Source organism: Prinia subflava, chromosome 8 (assembly GCF_021018805.1).
Source record: "Prinia subflava isolate CZ2003 ecotype Zambia chromosome 8, Cam_Psub_1.2, whole genome shotgun sequence".
In the NCBI taxonomy this organism is placed as follows: Eukaryota; Metazoa; Chordata; class Aves; order Passeriformes; family Cisticolidae; genus Prinia; species Prinia subflava.
In genome coordinates this window covers 8,780,578-8,800,577 of record NC_086254.1, presented here as the reverse complement: position 1 = coordinate 8,800,577, position 20,000 = coordinate 8,780,578, and the positions used below count along the sequence as shown (strand labels likewise).

Sequence of the window (20,000 nt, the reverse complement as noted above, 5' to 3'; positions counted from 1 at the left end):
GAGCAGGAAAATTCAGTGTGCCTGTGCTGTGATCAGCAAAAAAAGAAATGAGTAAAACACTAAAACCAGGCAAAGCACCCCAGCAAATGCACAGCTGCATTTTCTGGGGAGCTGCACGTTCTGTGTGAGAAGTGAAGGATCCAGAGTGGAATTCCAGCTGCTTCTCTCACTCTGGACAAAGCCACGGAGCAGAGATGTTCTTCCAAGCATCCCTGAGTAATTCCCCATGGCCAGGCAGGGAAATACAGCAGAAAGCTGATTTTGATGATAACACAAAGCAGAAAAACATAGCTAATAGCAAAGTAGAAAAAACCCTTCCAGTTCAAAGCACATCCTTAATGACTCCTGTCAAAAGGCTCTCCAAAGCATTCTTCGTGGCTGAGGATGTTTTGATTTGACTTAGACCTGAGAGTTAAAAATATTTATTTATTCCATAACTGAGTTATGTGCACTAAAACAAACACAAATGTGGCAAGCAATCTGTATTCCAGAATAAGCCACGGCTGCCTTAGACTGCCACATTTTAAATTAACTTCATTATTAACTTAGCTTCCTCCCAATAAAACCAATTTTATTTTTATAAACACTAAAACTCCAGCATGGTATTTTAAAAGGAAGCAAACTGATTTTTTTCAGGAGGCAGTAAGAAGTTTATATATACACACAAAGGTATCTATTTTTCCAGATACAATTATAAACAATACTACAAGGAGTTTGCTCACGTTCCTGTATTTCAGAACTTAAATGAGACTAATAAACCTGTCACCTTGTATTTTAGCATCCTTTAATTTGAGGCTGCAAATCTCAATTATCTGAACTTGAGCTTTCACAGGGAAATATACGTGTGCTGTAAAGATCCAGAACATATTTGGGAAAAGGATAATAGCCCTGAACATCCCTGTGTTCCAAAGCCAGGAAACAGCTTTCCCTGTACTGCTCTTTCCCATCCCAAAACATTTACAAACATCTTGTTAAGCCAGACTTTTTTCCAAGTTCAAAATGGAAATACATTACAAAATTGTCATTTAACAAAATCTGAAGTATCTGTGTGGCTTTTGTATTATTTTATTGTTCAAAAAGAGTAGATTTATGCTTGAAAGCTAAAAACCAAGAGCCATATCATTTTTTCCTTTCTCCTGACAAACCAACTACCAGTGTAATTTAAGCTAAATAAGAGAAAACTGCTTTGTGATGTAAAGTGCTAAATTTGTCTGCTTGTAGTCTCTGTAGCAACCCAATATTCCAAAGAGACAATCATGTGATCAATGCTCTCAGCTCCTGCTGTTTATCCTGCACTGTCCTACTTACAGCAGCTCTCAATTCCAGCTGTCTACAGCAAAAGGAAAAACATCACCTGCTCTCCTGCCGGGACATGATGCCAGAACAGCCTCATTAGAGCCGCTGTAAAAAAATGTTGACATTGTTTGATTTAAAGATTAACATAGGGAGGAAATTTACACTGCAAAGAGTTGAGCAGCCTTAATAGAAAATATTGCAGCGCTGTCAGGGAAGAGCCACTTGGTTTCAGACTAAATAGACAGAAATAAACCCCAAACCTGTGGGTGAACCTTGTTTTGGTAGTTAACTCTCTCAAGCATGAAGGAATTTTTGAGCTTTAGCACCCGGAAATCTTGTTCTGTTCCTTAACAGTAATAATTACCAACATCATCCCAAGGGATCAAGAAGTAAATTCTCTGCTCCTGTAGAAAGATGACCATGGGGACTGGGAAAAGGGAGGCAAACCGGGCAGAAATGTGGGTTAAAACAGACCAAAAGCAGAATTCTCTTTGTCTTAAGGGCAGAGAGGACCAGACAGGAGCTCATCCCATCCACGCTGTTCAATGCCAATACAGACATTTTCATTTCCAGGGCCCAAATTTTAAAAAATGCCCCCTAAAAACACACTGCAGCCATGGCCACCCCAATTCCAGACTGCAGGGCTGCACCAAACTCAGGAATCACCCCCACACTTCCACCTCTTCCTCATGGCAAGATGAGGTAGAGAAAAAAAAAATCCCTCTCCAGAATTATGATAAGCACGCCTTCAAAACAAGATAACTACATGTACAAAGGTTTAAAATAAAACCAAATTGGTATCTAGAATATTTTTCAGCAATCGCTTCCCATGAAGTTATATACTTCCTATTTTCTATTTCCATGGGGAAAAAAAATAAGACAATGGTGGCCTGGTGTTCTAAAATCCTGAACCCAGACTTGTGGTAAACAGAATTACCCTGAAACCTGTGCAGCAAGTTATGATAACCTTATCACTTATGAATTTCCAAGTGGCTTGTGGGGTGGGTTTTGAGTTTTTTGTTTTGGGTGTGTGGTGTTTTTTCACCATTTTTAAGTGAACTTGTCAGACACAAGTTCTGCTCTGCCACCCACTGCAATTGGCTGCATTATTTCCCAATTACAAGGGGGAAAAAAAGCAACCTTACAAGTAATATAGCAGCTTTTAGCATTCTAGACTTTCAGTTGTCTATCAGATCCACCCACAAATTCAGGATTACTCAATTGTTTGCTTACTGCTATTTCAATTGTGTTCAAGTTTAGCAAGTCGTAATTATTACCAAAAACTCCAAGAGATGCCCCTCACGTAAACACTTGGTACTTGTGCTTCATTAGGAGTGTCATATTTGATCTGTTTAAATTGGATCTAAAATAGCATTTAATCTGACAGGTTTCCTAATGATATTTATTCCAGGTATACCCCAGTAATGAGTAAGAGGAGCAGTTATTGGAGCAATCCAAGCAGGACAGTGGGATGGAGCAGATCCCAGGGGATTTTGGAATAAAACATACACAATCATATTCCTGAAAGCAGCAAGAAGACAACTGGTTGGAAAGGAGAAAGGATAATTACATTCCTATCTGTCAAATTTTAATTTAATGTGTAGTCATTTAAACCACATTATTGAGCTTCTGTAGTCTCCAAGTGACCAAAACAGGTTGTGATAAATACAGAGACAATGATATTTTTTTGGTTTGGTTGCAGCAAAGAGCTTCACCAAAATTCTCTCTGCATTTTTTTATTCATCTGGAAAACTGAAATTATCTCCTTAGAAATGGGCAACAAGACCCCATCACACACCCCCCACTCCAGGGAGCTGCTCCATCCCTGCCCCAGCTATAAACAGGAGTGGAACCAGCAGACTTGAAAAGCTCAGAGAGTTTCTGAGGGTAATGGTGAGTTGTTCTCAGAGATCAGAGTTCAGCCCATGCACCAGTGCCTCCCTTTGCTCAGTGCTGGTTTTAACTGGGGAGCAGCAGGGCAGGGAGGCAGGGAAGAGCAGGTCGTGGTTTTTGCCTTGCAGCACAGGACTGCAAACAGCTGAGCTGCTTCCACAGCAAAAATTTTAAGAGATGTCACGTCATAGGGGTTAGTTTAATAAGTTTATTTGTGTAGGAGTCACATCATTAAAGAGTGAACTCTCAAAACGATCTCATTCCAAATTCCCTGGTCATCTGCTCACGTGCCACACCGGCGTCAAGTATGAACATTTGAGACTGTCCTTTTAAAATTAAAATGTACAATGACACGGGGGTTTATTTTAATATAATCTCATGCAAGCAGAAAAAAAACCCACCAGAGAAACAGACAGGGAGGCAGGGCTGCTGGAGGAGCTGTTATCACAGCCCAACACCTATTAGAAATCCCAGCCTCCCTCCTGGCTGCTGCGCCACCACCAGCAGCTATTGTTGGGAGAGCAGAGCACAGAAAATCTCCCCTTCTGGAAGCACAAGCTTTCACACAGAACTGGGAAAAATCCAGATGGGATCAGCTTCACATGAAAGAAACAGCTCTATTTGCACATCCTTCAGAGGGCCAGGCAGGGACAGAGCAGGTCCTGCAGCTCGCTCAGCCACAGGCCCACAAAGCCCAGGGGAAGGAGTCACCTCCACTCCAAGGGCACTGCTGCTCCATTTCCAGCCAAATTCCTTGAAACTCAACGTTTCCAGCAAGAACAACCCAGCTGATTGAAATCTGCAGCTGTAAAACACAGGGAACAAGGCTCTAGAGCGGCTGGCCAAGCCCCAAAGTGCAGGGTGAGATAAATGAGGATCCAAAGCACACTGGTAGCAAACTTCACATCCCCAGGATACCAAATTACCTCAAATTACACAGGAATTCCTTCCCAGGGTTTCTGAACCTTAATGCAAAGAACAGTCCCAAAGACAGCAGAGTAACGTGGGATGAAAGACCAAAATACAGCTTCAAATCTGATTCTTAAGATCTGTGCATCAATACTCACAAACACATGAGGGGCTGTTGGGGATTTAATTTGGTTTTTAATTAAGTCAGCCACATCTACAAAAAAAAATTCTGAGCTTTGTATAGATTTGGCTGATTAAATGGATCCTAAGGAATGAAAAAAATGCAGAAGTTGTATTAAGGTTTAGTTTTTGTTAGTTTTAGAGCAGCTGTCTGGTAGGAAACCTATCAGCACCCCAGGTGCAACATTCAGTGCTTTTTCCAGGCTGGCTGCAAATCCCTTTATGCGGGGTTTGCTGCAGGTCACATTTAACTTTTGCCACGAGAGAAATGTTCCTTTCACAGAAAGATTGTTCCAGACTTTGGAGCTGCAGAGGTGGCAGCACAAAGCACCCGTGGCAGCGTTTGGTTTTCTCCCACAAGCCTGAACTGACCCCTCTGAAGAGCCCAAATTTCTCTTTTGAGAGCAGAGATTATCCCAGTTCTAGATATTCCCAGAAGGGATGAGCCAAACTTGCCAGGAGAACACACATCTGTCCACCATTCCCCCACTTCATTCCATAAAAGCCAGTGCTCAGAGCATCACATGCTATTGAGCTATCTGCTAGGAAATACTGAAATTTCTCAACAATAAAATATCTTACACTCATCTGTCAAAGCTTTTTGCATATTTTTCCAGTGGTTCTGGGTTACATATGATGAAATTGTGTGAGTAAGCACACGATTCCTTCAGTTATTTTCATCAAGCATGCTGACATTCTGACCTTCGAGAAAGAATCGGAGCCTCCAAATTAAACAAACACTGCTATTTTATTTTAAAAGCTTTCATCAGCTTTTCCAGCTGCTCTAGAAAGCTTTATAGAATTATTCTAAGAGAATCCAGGACATAACTAATGTTGGTTTAAAATGGCAAATTGGTCAACCAGTTCCTCAAAGGAGAAAAGCCCAGATTGTGCCAACATGATATTGGCCAAAATAGATAAAAGTAAACTCTTTATTCTTGATTTATAGCAGAAAAAAATGGATGGACAAGGACACCCCAGAGAGGAAACATTTGCCCTGACCAGGGTGGAGAAAGAAATGCCTGGAACTAAAGGACAAGTTTATACATAAATTAAAAGCAGCAGTTCACAACTACTAATAGCAACACACACAAACATGTGCTTCTGCTTCTTCTGCTCCAAAACAGCTTCTAAATTTCTTTCAAGTTTAAATTTATTGCAGAAGATGCCAACAATGGCCAACTCCACACCCAAAAAGCAAAGCCACTGATCTCAAAATTTCCTGCATGCAAGATTTAACACATACATAGACACACACAAAAAAAAAGCCACACAAAAAACCCCATCATCTAAGCTTTAAATTACTTTGGATTTTAGAAGCTGATTTGGGAACAGCGATTAAACTTGTTCCAGCTAACCTAGTTTTTATTCATTTCATTATTTATTGCTAGGCAACATAGACCGTGTCAAACCACGTTAGAACCATGAGAAGAAGTCCTTCCAATTTAGATCAAAAATTCTCTCCTTGCCCTCCTCCCCCCCAGCACAGAGGCCACACGGATTCTTTTAACACCATCCTTTTTCTGACCAGGAGCTGACATCCCAAACTCTCAGCATCTCCTGTGGGATGCAATTCACCCAAGGCTCAGGTGGGACCTGCAAAGAGCTCTCTACCATGAGGATTTTTTGGTGTTTGCAAGCAGAATCAGTTCCAGGGCAGGTGTTTCTTCATTCTGGTGTCTTTTTCCTCCTTCCTGGAAGACTCTACCCTCTTTCCCAACACCCATTAACCACGGTCTGAACATGGGTACCAGCACAGAAGCAATTGTTTACCACATTTAGCATTATTTCATCATAAGAAAGTCTTGAAGAACTCCAAAAAAAGCAGAAAAATAACAAAGAGCAGAGATCCAGTCTCCAGAATAAATCATACACAGGAGTCTCTTAACCAAACCTTTCTAAAGTCTCTTAACTAAATCTTTCACAAAGAATAAAACCTCCAGTTTTTTCAATAAAGCAACACCAAGGCTCCTACCTTTTGTTGATGGGTTTCTCATCCTTCTCGTAAGGCTTCACGAACCATTTCCCGATGCGCACGAAGTTCCTGTTCATCAGGCACCGCTCCAGCAGGTTGTGAACGGCCTTGAAGAGCAGAGTGCGGCACTCGTAGGACAGCCCGTTCTCCCAAACCCCATCCTCCTCTTCTGCAAGGCACAGGGGACACAGAAACCACCTCTGAATTCCATCCTCTTATTTCAGACATAGCACAATACCCTGTTCTCTCCCACGAGCTTTGAAGAGATATTCACAGCGTAACACGCAACCAAAACCAGCCTGGAATGTTCAGATAACTCTGCTTACTTTGTGATAGAACTGCTAAAAGTGATCAGCTGTAAAAATATCTCGTCCCCCACAAGGAAAGAAGATTCAACAGTTATTTGTACACAAAAGGAAACAAGTAACACCAGCACATTACATATTTTAGCCTGCGTGATCTGTCTGCGAGGTGGCTCGTGGTTTGGGGAGTCTGGATTACTCATCCTGCAGAATTGGTGACAATTAGGCTTAAAACTAAATTTACCACAGCCAGACTTAATATATCCTGGTGTCTTGGAGTAGCATTGACTGAAGAAAGCCAAGAGCAGAAGTCAGCAATCAATTGACCCTCAATGATCAACAAATCTGCTAGAGATGACGAAAAATACTCAGCTTCAGAATATTGGTAAGAGCAACCTGATTCTCCCAAGAAAACTCAAAACTGTGACTTTTCTTTTTAATTCCACATTAAAAATGAAGATATTTAAGCAGCCTAGCCCTGCTTTCTGATGTATACACAGAAGAGAGAAATCAGCAAGACAATGCTCAGCTCGTACCGATGGGATTGTGAAGTCAAACACTGACATCTTCTGTGCCCCACAAACCAAACACAGGCACGGAATCCAACCTGCACAAGCCCAGCTGATTTGCCAAATGGAAAAGCGAGATTTAGGACAAGAAACTGCAACTTCTTCCACCACCCTGGCTCCTGCTCAGTGTTTGAACAGGGTCTGGAGGCCCTCAGAGCACAAGCACTGCTCCAAAGAGCTGCACTGGCACTAGAATTCCCTTACCCAGGTAAAACAAGAGACAGCTGAAAGCTCCTGGGGTGCCTGCAGGATATATCTGATATCATTCATCCCCAGCAACACTAATAGGAGAAAAATAATATAATAAAACCTGGGGTACTGTCCTTAAATCACTGGCAATCAGATCTTGCCTCATGGCTCTAATTCCTCGTATTTTGTGGTTTTCCTGTATCCCTCAGGATGTGCTCCTGGTCTCCTTGGACTAACCTAGCAGAGTTACTCTTCAAATGCCATTGCTTTTGTACTCCAGACAGCAGCAGAGACGAGAAGCTCGTCTGACATAGATAAGGAGAAATATTTTTACTCCAGTCTCTGGACAGCCATGGAATAATTTAGGTCGGAGGGGACCTGTGGAGGTCGTTCTCTGAGCAGCCCCACGTGAGGACAGGTGGCTCCTGTGTCACATCCACTGTCCCTCACTCCTCCAGGGGCTGGAATCCAGCTCTGGTTCAGCACCACAGGTCTGGCACAGAGCCTGTCTGCTCCCCTCTCCCTCACAGAGCGTTTTGGTTCCATTCCTTTGCTCCATGGTCAGAAAACAGCAGCACAGCCAAGCGCTTGCATTTTAAATCCCTCTTGGAAATAAGCCCCATCACCTTTCTCTGGAAGCCACTTACAAGCTTAAAAGGTTGCAATATTATTAACTGAAGTCTTGATATCCTTAAATTAGAGAGCACCTAGAAAACCAGACACCTGAAAGTTTTAGTTAGGGAAAAAACCTTACAGATTATTACAACAAACAATATTTAAGATGACAGGGAACGGAATTTCAATGCTATTGGAACCAGAACATAGTGATCACTTTTGTATTTTGCTATATTCCACACAGGGAAAAGTAATTTCTACACAAGGCCAGTATTGTGAGTAAAATAAATTACTCCCAGTAACTCTGAGGGACAGAACAAGAGTAAACAGACCTGCCCCATCATTTATAAAAGAGGAGGTGTGCATCATTACAGATGAATCATTCCATGAAATAATTTTCTGGGAAAGACAAGGAAAAACAAGGAGCAGCATTCCCCAAAGCAGAAACCTCACCGCAAGTTTCCCACCCCACCACCCTACTCCAGCCCGGGAGCTGAGCAAAAACTTGTTTATAAAACCTGTAAAGCTGCAAGATAACACAGTAACTCGCTAAAGAAACATCATACGCTGCTCTTGTAACAAAAAGCAACAAAAGTCCAAAGTCAAAGGGTGTAAAGCCGCGGTGCCAAGCACAGAGGCAGCGCTGGTGGATGCCCAGGCACAGCAGCTCAGCAGAGCAAACATTAACCCCAGAGCTCGCTGCTCTTGGACTTTAGCTGCACAATAAACCCCTCACCATTTCAAAGGTTACACACTTATGTTGTACACGGCTCCTGTCACTTCAAGGAATCATTCCGAGCACATCCCCTGCATCCAGGACCTTCTAGAAGATGGAATGGAAGGAGCTCGTTCTAGTTTTTATATAAATATTTATTTTGTATAAAATTCCAGGTTTATTTTTTGGCGTGTTAGTGTAGTAATGGCGTGGAAGGTGGTGAAATTGCAGGGATACTGAAGTAACACAGACCTTGTGGACACAAAGGAGAAGTTCTCATTCTCTGTACTCAGGTGCTTCATTTAGGGTGGATGAAGCTTTATTCAGGATCAGCTGTGCTGACCACCAAGTTATGAACAGGTTTCTGTGCAAGAATTTGCCTCAAGATGGAATTTTTAAAAGTTCTCCTCCCTCAGATTATTGCAGAAGCAGAGAGCTCTTAGCTGAGTGTGTTATGGGGAGAAAGTGTGAGGCTTGAGATGGAAATCACAATTAAAACCCCAATTTTTGCTCACCAGACCGCCTGCTCTGAGAGAAGCACACCTTGCCACAGAAAGGGAAGGTAAAAGAAGCTGCCAGTTCAAGAAAGCCTCATTTCAGAACATTATTCAAATTCATGCAAAAACCCCAGCAGTAAGTGTTCTCTGACTTTCTGAAGTCTATTTAGTCATTTCCCTCCCCCCATTTTTAGTGGTGGAGAGAAACAAACATGACATTTGCTCACATCTGCCAACTATTTTTCCTCTTAATTCAAATTGTTGTTTCTCAACATGAGAAAACCCCTCCCACTTAATAGAAAATTGTACACAGCAAACCATTGATTAAAAGAGGGCGAGAGGAAGAGGCACTTTTGTCCTCTAATCTTTCTTAAACAATAAATTCAAATGTTCATTCTGATAATGCTAACAAACCAAAAGAAGTTGCTGACTCATTTTCAAAAGGTGCTAAGCCACAATTTCACTTTGGACAAGTGTTATCCACAGAAGTGCTCTGGCAACCTGAAGGTTACGAGTACTTTATTTTTGATGAGTTCTCTCAGCTGTCCAAAGCACTCAACTCTTCCCCAGTACACTTATTTTTATGTCAATCCATTAAACAATTTATTCCCATATCCCACTGCTCCCTCTCTCTTTACATCACATATTAGACAGAGTTTTCCTCAAATGAAGATAAAAATTACCAGGAAATGAAGAATTCATGGAAACAATGGCCAGGAAAAAGCAATTTGCATACTACATATGAATCAACTTTTTCAGTCAGCACCTTCTCAATATTACCAATTTTATTGGAGGCCACTTTTCTTCAGAACTTTTATGTTCTCCTTTCCATTCTTCCTACAGGTCACCTGAACCAGTAAAGTTCATTTTTACTGATTATGCCCTTCTGTCTGTGTGGTGCTCTTGGAGAAGTAAAGAAAAAATTTGGAGCACCCTCAGAATATAAAACTCTTGCAATTTTTAGTGAATTCTGAAAAAGGAGTGTCTTTAAACCTTATAATTTAATTCATGTCCGGTTTTTTTAAGCCTATTGTTCTTCACAGATCTTCAGCCAAATTCATTAATCAAGGATTTCTAAGAAGTAATAAATGTTATATATATAGACAAATCTATTTTGCAACAGATACAGCCCTGAAAACGTCATTTTTAACAAGGCTTAAGAACATGGATTTCCCTCCTTGCTTTAACACACAGGACACCAGTAAACACCACTTCTTGCACAGGCTGAGTGTTTACCACACCATTAAAAATATCCTCCTAATGCTCAATGAACCTCTAAAATAAACTGTGCAAAGAAACAAAGCCTCCACTTTGGACTACAATTCCCCCCAATTACTTCAATTACACAGGGGAAAAATCCATTCTTTCATATCAGGATTGAGGCTTGTCTTTTGGATGCATTTCTTACCTCACAGGCTCCCTTTTTGCCATTATATGACTGTGCCAGCTATAAAAACACTGACACAGACCTGATTTACACAATTAAACTTCCTATATAAACCTCAGACTCCAAGGGAAGTCAATAAGCAAAGTAATGTAAAATTGCTGCTGTACACAGTATTGTAATGATATGACAGAAACACTTTGAGTGGAAGTTTTCTATTTAAAACCCCAGATTTTTGAATTAAAATACTTTAAACTGCTCGAAGTGAGAATTACCCAGCAAATCTACTGAAATGCTGTTTTGAGGGCCCACATCCCTTATGAAATCAGTGAGAAGCAACAGATTTTGCAGGCAAAAAGGAAAACAACACACTTTAAAAATATCAATATAAGGATCTGAGTAAGACAACTGAAGTTTGTTGCCATTAGAGTGGTATCTGTTATCTACACTCACTGAACAGAATCTGAATCCACGACTCTGGATATCCAAATTGTTCAAAATATCACAGTAAAAACACTCAGCACCATTCCAGGGTAGTTTTTGTGCTGCTTGGCCTTTACCAATATCACACACAGAGGTTTTATGGTCTCCACCCAGCAGAATCTTTTCTAAACCCTGATAATTTAAAATTATAATGTTTCTGTAAGTTGTAGCCATGGCAGTTTATGAAGATAACAAGGTAACTGCTCTCCCTCACCATTTATTTGGTGTACAAAGCCACAAGGAAAGCTGAAAAACTTCCCAGCTAAATGATCCTCCTTCACCAAGTAATTCCATATGCAGGTAGATGTAACAGTGTAAGTAAAATATTTCACAGTTCTGATTTCTCCAGGTCATTATGCATGTGATATTGTACATACAACCAACATGACACGATGCCAAACCCTCACTGGCTGTGACAAAGCATTTTTCACCTGACTCCACAGATATTTCACATTGGACAAGGAAAAAGGGGAGGGGGGGGAAGTTAAATCTTTGTCACCTTTGAGCTCGCAGCAAGTCACAGAAGTTTGATAAAACTGCTTCAGTAATTTTTGCATAATGCTTATCAGCAGTTTTGCTTAAGTGGCTACATCTCTAACATGGAGGACTAAAGAAATGCTGAAGCATCAATGCAGCAGGAACACTTGGAATGCCTCTCCTGCCTGACACAGAACACACAGATCCTCCCCAGACAAGGGGCTGCAGCTCACCGTGCTCACATCAGGTGCAAAAGGTTTTAAAAAGCATCCCTGCCCTTTTTTTGGGAGGAGGAAAGGGGTTGTTTTTTTTGGTAGAAGTTAAATGATCTCAGGGAGCAATTGTTATTTTAAAAAAGCATCACTGGATGCTTTTCCAAGCTGCCTTTGCCAACTCCTTGCAACTGGCAGGGTTTGCAGCCCCTTGGAATGAGAACTGGCTCATCCCCTGGTTTCCATTGTCCTGGAGTAAGGAGACACTCAGAGCTGACATCAGCACAATTCACTCATTTTTTGGGGACAGGGATTTGATCTACAACGCACATGCATCAACAACTGCACAACACACATTAGTCCGTGCTGCCATGACTGTTTTTACACACAGACAAGCACCAGGATTCTTCCTAGCTCTCCTCCAACCAGCATTATTTTTATACATTTCCCCCTCCCAGAAGCATGAGCAAGATTGTTCAGCAAACAAAAACTGATTATCTTGATATATGACAGACAACTCTTTAATTTTTAAAGTAAATTAACCAAATTTAATAGACACCAGATTGAAAAAGATGCATCTTGCAGCTCACCATTTAAAAGATGCAATTTGAAGGTCAAAGCCATATAGCAGCATTCCCCTATCCCAGCATTAATCAAATTGTAACCATTTCCTTGGGACTATGTCTTGTACATAATTCATACCCGACTGTTCTCAGGTTTAAAATCATCTACTGCCAATTTAAAAAAAAATAATTTAAGAGTAGAAGTGGCCACGGGAAAATAAGAAAGAACCTTTCTAATAAAATAACTGCTGATCAGAGCCGTGAGAGACCATTGCCTGCTGAAATTGGAAGAGATGTCCTACTTTAGGGTTTGAGTTGCAAGAATTACTATAATCAAGCCTCACTGTCAGAACAAAAACATAACCTTTGAGGTTGTTAGAGGCTAAAATAACATTTCACTAACTTCTGTCTGCCTCTAGCTACGTCGGGTTAGAAATAGACCTCTGGTTTTTTGGCTGTATGTACAGTAAGTAGGTTCCTAGGGAAAGGAAAAAAATAAATGATTGAGTGAAGTCAATATTCCTGATCAATCAGCATCTCTGAACAAGTCTCCTTTTGACATGCCTGGAGGCAACAACAATCCCTGACCATCAACAAGACACTTATCCAAGGCTTGGAATGAGAACTCCAACACAGCCACGAGCGGGATTCAAACGTGACTCCAGGGCAGAGTGTGAACTTCTAGAATGTACAGCTGAACACAGAGATGGCATTTATCTCTTCAATCTGATATGCAAAATGTCCATTCACAACGCTGTGCACCCCCTGGTGAGGGGATCTTGGGGAGGGGACAGATTTCAAATCCCCCAGGGCTGATAACCAAGTCACTGAACACACATTGTTCACCGAAACTACACATCACCAAAAAAGTCAGAAACTGTCAAAATACCAACCTCTCCTAACAGGCAGAGTTTCAGATCAAAGGGAGCCAGAATCAAGAGTTATTAACGTGGCTCTGGCAGATTTCTAACCAAGGCTCTCTCAAGGGTCACATCCCCAGGAGATGCCTGTCCAAAGGCACTGAGGGACAAATTGCTCCCGGATTCCTCCCTCTCCCCATCCTCCAGGACAAGCCTTCACCTATCCAGCAGCAAACTTCTAAAGGAGGCAGCACCTCAACCTCCAGCAGCAAACAATTTCCAATCAATTTTGCAGGTAACAAGCCTGTGCTAAGAAGTCATTTATCATTCCCATTGAAAATGTAACAAGCAGTCATTGGGAGAACAAGGCAGTGTGAATTACCAGGAGAAATTGTCCACCGATGAAAAAATCCATTAGGCTACGACAAAGGTCAGATAACATTGTTTGGGTTCAGCCATAATTCTCCCTCCTATGAGATCCACGTTAAGATTTTGTGTAACAGCAAAGAGAAAAAGTGCAGGTGTGGGCACCCCTCAGCCACCTCCTCTGCAACCCAGCCGAGGAGGATCTGTACCTGGGCACAGGAGCCTCACACACACTCACAGATTCTCTTTTTCATTCCAAGAGGACAAAACCACATCTGCAGAGCCCAAAGTGTCAGCCACACCCCCAGACAGAGGCAGGTGACAGGCTCAGGAGTGGCAGCAGCACACAGGACACGTGTGGAACGGCTCTGGGGAAGCACAGGCACCCACAGGTGACCTGAACAAAGAAAATACCCAAAGACACGGCTGGGAGGCTTTAATCCTCCACTATCTCTCCCTTATACCCTAAGAGAGGTTAAGAGTTGGTAAGTCCCTGGGATGATACCTGCTTATCCACCTGTGCAAAAGGGGAATTCTGGACAAGCACAAACAAGGTGCTGATCTAAAACTCCAGCTACAAACGGCTGCTGTTTTCAAATGGCACTCTGAGATAAATCACCAGCAGACCGATTCAAGAGGTGGCAAAGAAAGTTGCTCAAACAAATCATTTTAGTGGTTAGGTAGAACAAAACTGCGCTCTCCAAATGGCTTAAATTTCATTGGATTTCCCATCACAAATGTGTTTGTCTTGATTTAATCCCATAGACAGGAGCACACAGAATTCACACAGGTCCTTCCACAGGTCTTGGCTCAGGGCAGGCCCAGGCCAAAAACACCCAGCACTGGGTCTAAGTTACATCTCAGCCACACAAAGGATGTTCCCTGCAGGTCAAAACTGGGGTTATTTATAGGTCATAATAAACAAAACTTAAATGCACTAAAATATCAAGCAAATTCCAGTGTAAGTGCCATTTAAAATGCAGAGTTTGTAGTTCCAGGACAGACAGGAATAGGAGCAACAGCCCAATCTTTGAAGTCAACTATTCAAAGAAATAAACATAATTTCGGTGCGTCAATTGTTTTTCAGATCACAATATTTTTGTATGAAAATTCCACATGTTATTAAATTGTTTCAAGTCAACTTCCTCAGTGGCACTTTAAACTCCTGTTTGTTCTCCAGCTTATCCACACACACACACAGAGGCAGCATTAACAATTTCTGGTTACCAGGTCACCAAACCTTGGTCTCATTTTACACTTCAGTAATCTGAATACTGTACATTATTTGAAAGGAAATTAGAGTGATGTGTTTGTTGGGGTTTTTTTTTCCCCTCGAATTAGTTTAGTGTCACCTTTAGACTCACCCAATTTAAATATCTAACTTCGTCACCTTGCTGATAAGCAGCTGGAAACCATCTACGTGGGGAATTGAACTCAACAAGCAAACAGTTCCAAAGGAAGGTGCCAAATTTGAAGTACAACATTATTGAGAAATACAAATATTGTCAGTCTTTCAAAAGGCTGGGTTTGAAAGCGAGTTCAGAGCATTGAGGGGAAAGGGGGGAGAGGAATCATAAAAACTGAAGGTTTACAGAATTTTCCATGGAAACAGCTGGTTAGTTCCAGGTGCCTCCTTCTGAGGGCTTCCCACTGATGGTGTGAATTCCAACCAAAACAACTCCAAACGGTTCAAGAGCTGCCCAGATCTCTGCACTTCTTATGACACAATAAAATGAGCTCTTCTATTTGAATTTGAAAATTCTAATTGCCCAACAAAAGGGATCTTATCAAAACATGTTTAAGACATCACTTGTGAATCACAGGCACAGCTTTCAGCACAGCTTTCTCATGAGGAAGCTGCCAAAACTCATAGCCTTGTGTTTTGTTTCTTTCAAGGAAACAAGTGAGGAGCAAGCCCCTTGCTCCTTGAAAATCCAGCAGTCCAAGGTGAGCTGAACACAGAGCTGTGATAATTTACTGAGGGTTACAGCAATAAATTTATTTATTCTAGACACAACGCTCCGCCTGGTACAGGTGTCAGAAGAACCCCAGGATCCTTCCAGTGACCAAAAGGTGTGAGAGAGCTCCTTACCTGAGAGGTCGTGATGGATGAGGTCAGCAAAGTTGGGGTCATCCCCCCACCAGAATATCCAGAGCTCCCTGCGCCCGGGCCGCTGGTCCCGGCGCCACACGCTCAGCACGTCGGCCTTGAGGCAGCGGCTGAAGCTGCTCAGGATGGGATCCTCCTCCGTGACCGGGAACAGAATGGGGGCAGACGTTGGGCCCTGCCACACGTAGCGCTTCCATTTAATCCCAGTTAGATCAGCCTGGGGGAGAGAAAACAACAGGCAGGTCGCAGGCACCTCCAGCCAGCACATCCCGCCACGAGGTGATGGCACAGGGGGGAGAGGGAGGATTGGTGGGCTGGAATTTAATGGGAAGCACACGTTGGTTAAGTTTTGTGTGCCTTAGGAGATGAGCTGGGCACAATCAGGCATCCTGGTTTAATAGCTCATCAAATAACTGCAGGAAAGCACGAGCTGCTCGTTCTCGCTGCAGCTTTGAGGTTACACAGAGAAAAATCAGACTTGATTTAAAGTAAAGGAGTGGAAGACGAGTGAGTAATGTCATTATTCACAGACTGCAACTGTCCAATCTCCTAAACATTTGCCTTAGCAAAGAACGTTTTTCTTTTTGCTTACTTATGCATACACTGATTTTTCCATCCAAGATTACTCCATGGAAATAGGTGCAACAGTAAATCACACATTCTTCCAGCCATCTACCACTTGGGAAAATTTCACAAGTTTCTCCATTGTAAAAAATTCTCCGTCTCTCCCCCAGGAAGCCTCTCGTGTTCACTGATTTTACTAAGAGCTATCATACTTTTCATTCCTCACACCGCATTTCAAGAATTTAAATCCTCATTTTATCATCCCATTATAGGTTAGACCTGCAACCACGTTGATAATGATCCACTAAACCCCTTCCTAGGCAAAAATTAATTTGGCTTTACACAGGGAAAGAGTTACTACTGTGTGTAATGGGAAGCAGACAATTCCTGGATTATCTCCACCACAACACCAAGTTTTAGCACTCAGTTTTTTCACTCACAGGCACCTTAAGGCAGGTGAGGGAGGCATTGCCCCGGGTTCTCTTTGGGAAGGCAGAGCAGGGCAGGCTGGCATTTGCTAAGAAGTTACTATTTTTTGTCTTCCCAATATGACAACACACAAAAGATTACTGCAACATTTAAACCTAACATGGCAGCCTCCCCACCTTCAGCAGGAGAGCAATTTAGATGAAAGGCTGCCTGCAACAGTTGCTACTTTAGAAAGACTTTCAGATTGAAAATTGCACTATTAATCTGGAGCTGCAGGCCTGATGCAGGCTGCAGACACAGTCAGGCTGTCCAGATTCCCCTCCATCCAAAAATATGAGTGCCACAGCTTGGCACAGGATTGTTGTAACAATCTCTAGAATCATAAATATCAGGCAGGCAGCTAAGATTAGCTCATTTGCATTAAAAGCTGATGAAACAGCTCAGCACAACCACCAAAAAATTGCATCACAGTCCAGTTATATCGAATTTACTTTTGGAGCTATCAAAATTCAACAATGTGAACGGTTTGATACTTGGGTTTAAAAAAAAAAAAAAAGACTACAAAATGGTGCACATCAAAACACAAGACAGGGAGGGCATCACCAAAAGCAGAAGAAAAACAAGCAGGGCAAGGGATCCGTTTAAAAGCGAGGAAGAAGGGAGGTTTCGCCTCGGATTTGCCTGGGATGCCACGAGTGGGGAAGGAAAAAAGAGAAAGTTCCCCGAGATGTGGGGCTGGGAGCAGCAGCAGCAGCTCCCTTCTTCGGCGAGAAAACACCACGCTTAGAGCAGGGATAGGGGAGAAAAGAGCAAAAGTTGGAAGGCACGGAAAGGGAAGGAAAAGGCGACTTGCGGGGAGGCTACTATCCAGGAAGAAAGCGGAGGGAGGGGCGAGGCGAGACAGACAGCGATGGAGGGGAACCGGAGGGGCATGGGAGAGTTGGCTGCTCCAGGCAGGGCCTACTCCGAGGGCTCATCCAGCAGAAGCTCTGCTAAAAATGGCTGCTTTGCTTTCCACTGCCCCTTCCCCCTCCCCCGGAGCTCCGAGCCCTTCCCTCGGTGGCCCCGGGCGTGTGTGCGCCGGGGGCCGACACTCACCAGGCAGAAGAGGTTGGAATGGCAATCCTCCAGGCTGGCCCCGTTCGGCACGAAGCAGGAACTCATCCTCACAGCCACAACCCACACGCCATTATCCCACAGCCTCCGACAAGAAAGAAAGAGACAGACAGAGAGAGAGAGAGAGAGGGAGAGGGAGAGAGGGAGAGACAGACAGCGAGAGGGAAAGGGGGAGGGGGGCTCTGCACACGCACAAATAATAATACAATTAAATAAGGGATTTACAGACACACGCACACGCACGCGAAATAGTGGCAGGGGGAATAAACCGCGAGGAGAGACAGAGAGGTGTGGGAGAGGGGGGTAAAAATATTTTTTTAAAAAAATTTAAAAAAATTAAAGAGGAACTCAGAACGTTTTCTCGTCTTCTGGAGCTCAATCGGGGGTGTAAAGCCGCCGTGGAAGGGGAGAACAGAAAGAGGGAGGTGGTAAGTAATCCAACGACGGGAGATTAAGATCAAAATCCTCCCTGTTCCTCTTGTCTTCTCGTTCGCATAAGGAGGGGAGGGAGAGGAGGTAAGGTGAAGGGGTAATTGATCCAACAAGAGAATAAAAATGGGGTAATTAATCCAGGGGGCTAGGGGTAAAAATCAGTTGACATCCCTCCTTCCTCTCTTCTCAGATGCCAAGCAAGAGAAGCAGGAAAAAATAAATAATCCAGCGGGGGCAATTAATCCAGAACCCCCCCTCCTCTTCCTCCTGTTTCTTTAGTCATCAGATGAGAAAGGGGCAAATTGTGGAATGACTGGGAAGGATTGGCCGTGGGAGAGAGAAAAATCCAGGCTCGTCTCTTCGGAGTCCGAGGGCAACAGGGTGTGGGGGGGTCAGATTCTTCTCCCCTGCTCCAAAAATATTCCAAATAAATTAAAATTTAAAAGCATAAAAACAAACTTCAGGGGCCAGAAGCAAGGCCAGTCTGAAGATTTCGTAAAGGCAGAGCAAGAAAAATTTCCAGGGGTGTACCCCAAAAAAACATCTGCGGGGACAGGGGAGGGGGGAAGGTATTCCTTGAGAGAGAAAGGCCGCAAAAAGTCTCCTTAGCAGCCCAGCGGGGGATTAGATTCCCGTGTGGAAACCCCCCCTCCCCAAAACGAAATACTCTTCGCAGCGAGGGCGAAACCAAAATATCCTCCGTTGGATAAAAAATTCCTTCCGTGGGGAAAGGAGGGAGGGGGAGAGGGGTGGAAGGAGGAAATTGCGGGTGACCCTCGAAGTCTCTTCGGGGAAGGATGGAGGAGTCTCCGGGAGGCCGATCCCCAGCCTTTTCGGGGGAGGTAAATCGCAGAGTGTCTTCGGGGAGCCTGGTCCCCCCCAGCTGTCCTCGGGGGCCGGGGGACCCCGCAAAGTCTCTTCAGGGGAGCGCGGCCCCCGCCGAGTCACCGCGGGGAGGAGGCACCGACCCCCGCCAGAGCCCTGGGCGCGGGAGGGGCGGCCAGGCGGGGAGGGACCGGCTCAGCTGCGAGGCCGGTCCTTTAAAAATAAAGGACGGGGGAAAAAAAATCCCCAACAAAACAGGAGGGAAAAAAAAATAAAAAAAAAAAAGGCGCGGGGGGAGGGGGGAGAATATAAAAAACGATCGTCTTCGTCCGGAGCGGTCTGTCCTGGGGGGGCGGGGGAGCCCCGAGACCGCTCGCTCTCCTCAGGTGCGGGTCCCCGCGGGGGCGGTGGGCGGAGGGCCCCCTCCCCGAGGCTCCTGGGCAGGGCGGGGAGGCGGCGGCCGAGCCCCGGGCTCTGCTCAGCCCGAAGGGGTCGGAGCCCCGCAATTCCCGGCGCCGCCGACACACAGGGACGCGGCGGCCGCCGCCGCTGCTGCTGCTGCCGCTGGCGGAGTCGGTGCCGCGAAGCCCCCGCCGGCGCGTCGCCTCCCCTCAGCGGTGCCTCTGTCGTCGGCTGCCCGGCCGCGGCATCCTGTGGCGGCGGGAGCCTCAGCGCGGGTCCCCCATGGCCGGAGCGGGAGCGGATCCGGCTCCCGGGTAATTCCGAGACCCTTTTTCTTTAATGGCGGCCACAGGGACGGCGGTCGGGGCCCCCCTGCCGCGCTCCCATTGGCCGCCGCGCCGTCACGTGGGCGCGCACCGCCATGGCCGCCGGCGCTGCTGGGGAAAGGCGGGTGCGGTGGCGGCGCGCGGCCGCCAGGGGCGTCCGCGGCGCTGCGGAGCCCCCGCCTTGCTCGTTGGGGGGGCGCCATCTAGCGGCTGCGCCCCGCGGCGCCGGCGGGGCCGCTGGTTCGAGTCCCGCCGCCGGCCGGGATGGGTGGCGATGGGTCAGGGTGGAAGAACCGCAGCGGGGCAGCCGG

General features: G+C 44.6%; 1 protein-coding gene across 1 annotated transcript in view; it reads right to left on the bottom strand.

Moving 5' to 3' along the window:
• The window catches only part of MED13 (mediator complex subunit 13), a 50,363-nt gene extending 32,453 nt beyond the window's left edge, over window positions 1-17,910 (bottom strand). Inside the window, exons 1-3 of the mRNA XM_063402812.1 lie at window positions 17,687-17,910; window positions 15,578-15,812; window positions 6,254-6,422 (exon numbers count right to left, since the gene is read on the bottom strand). Coding sequence (XP_063258882.1) covers window positions 6,254-6,422; window positions 15,578-15,812; window positions 17,687-17,752 — 470 coding nt within the window. The 5' untranslated portion in view covers window positions 17,753-17,910. The remainder of the gene's footprint in view (window positions 1-6,253; window positions 6,423-15,577; window positions 15,813-17,686) is intronic.
• Between the last annotated feature and the right edge of the window lie 2,090 nt (window positions 17,911-20,000).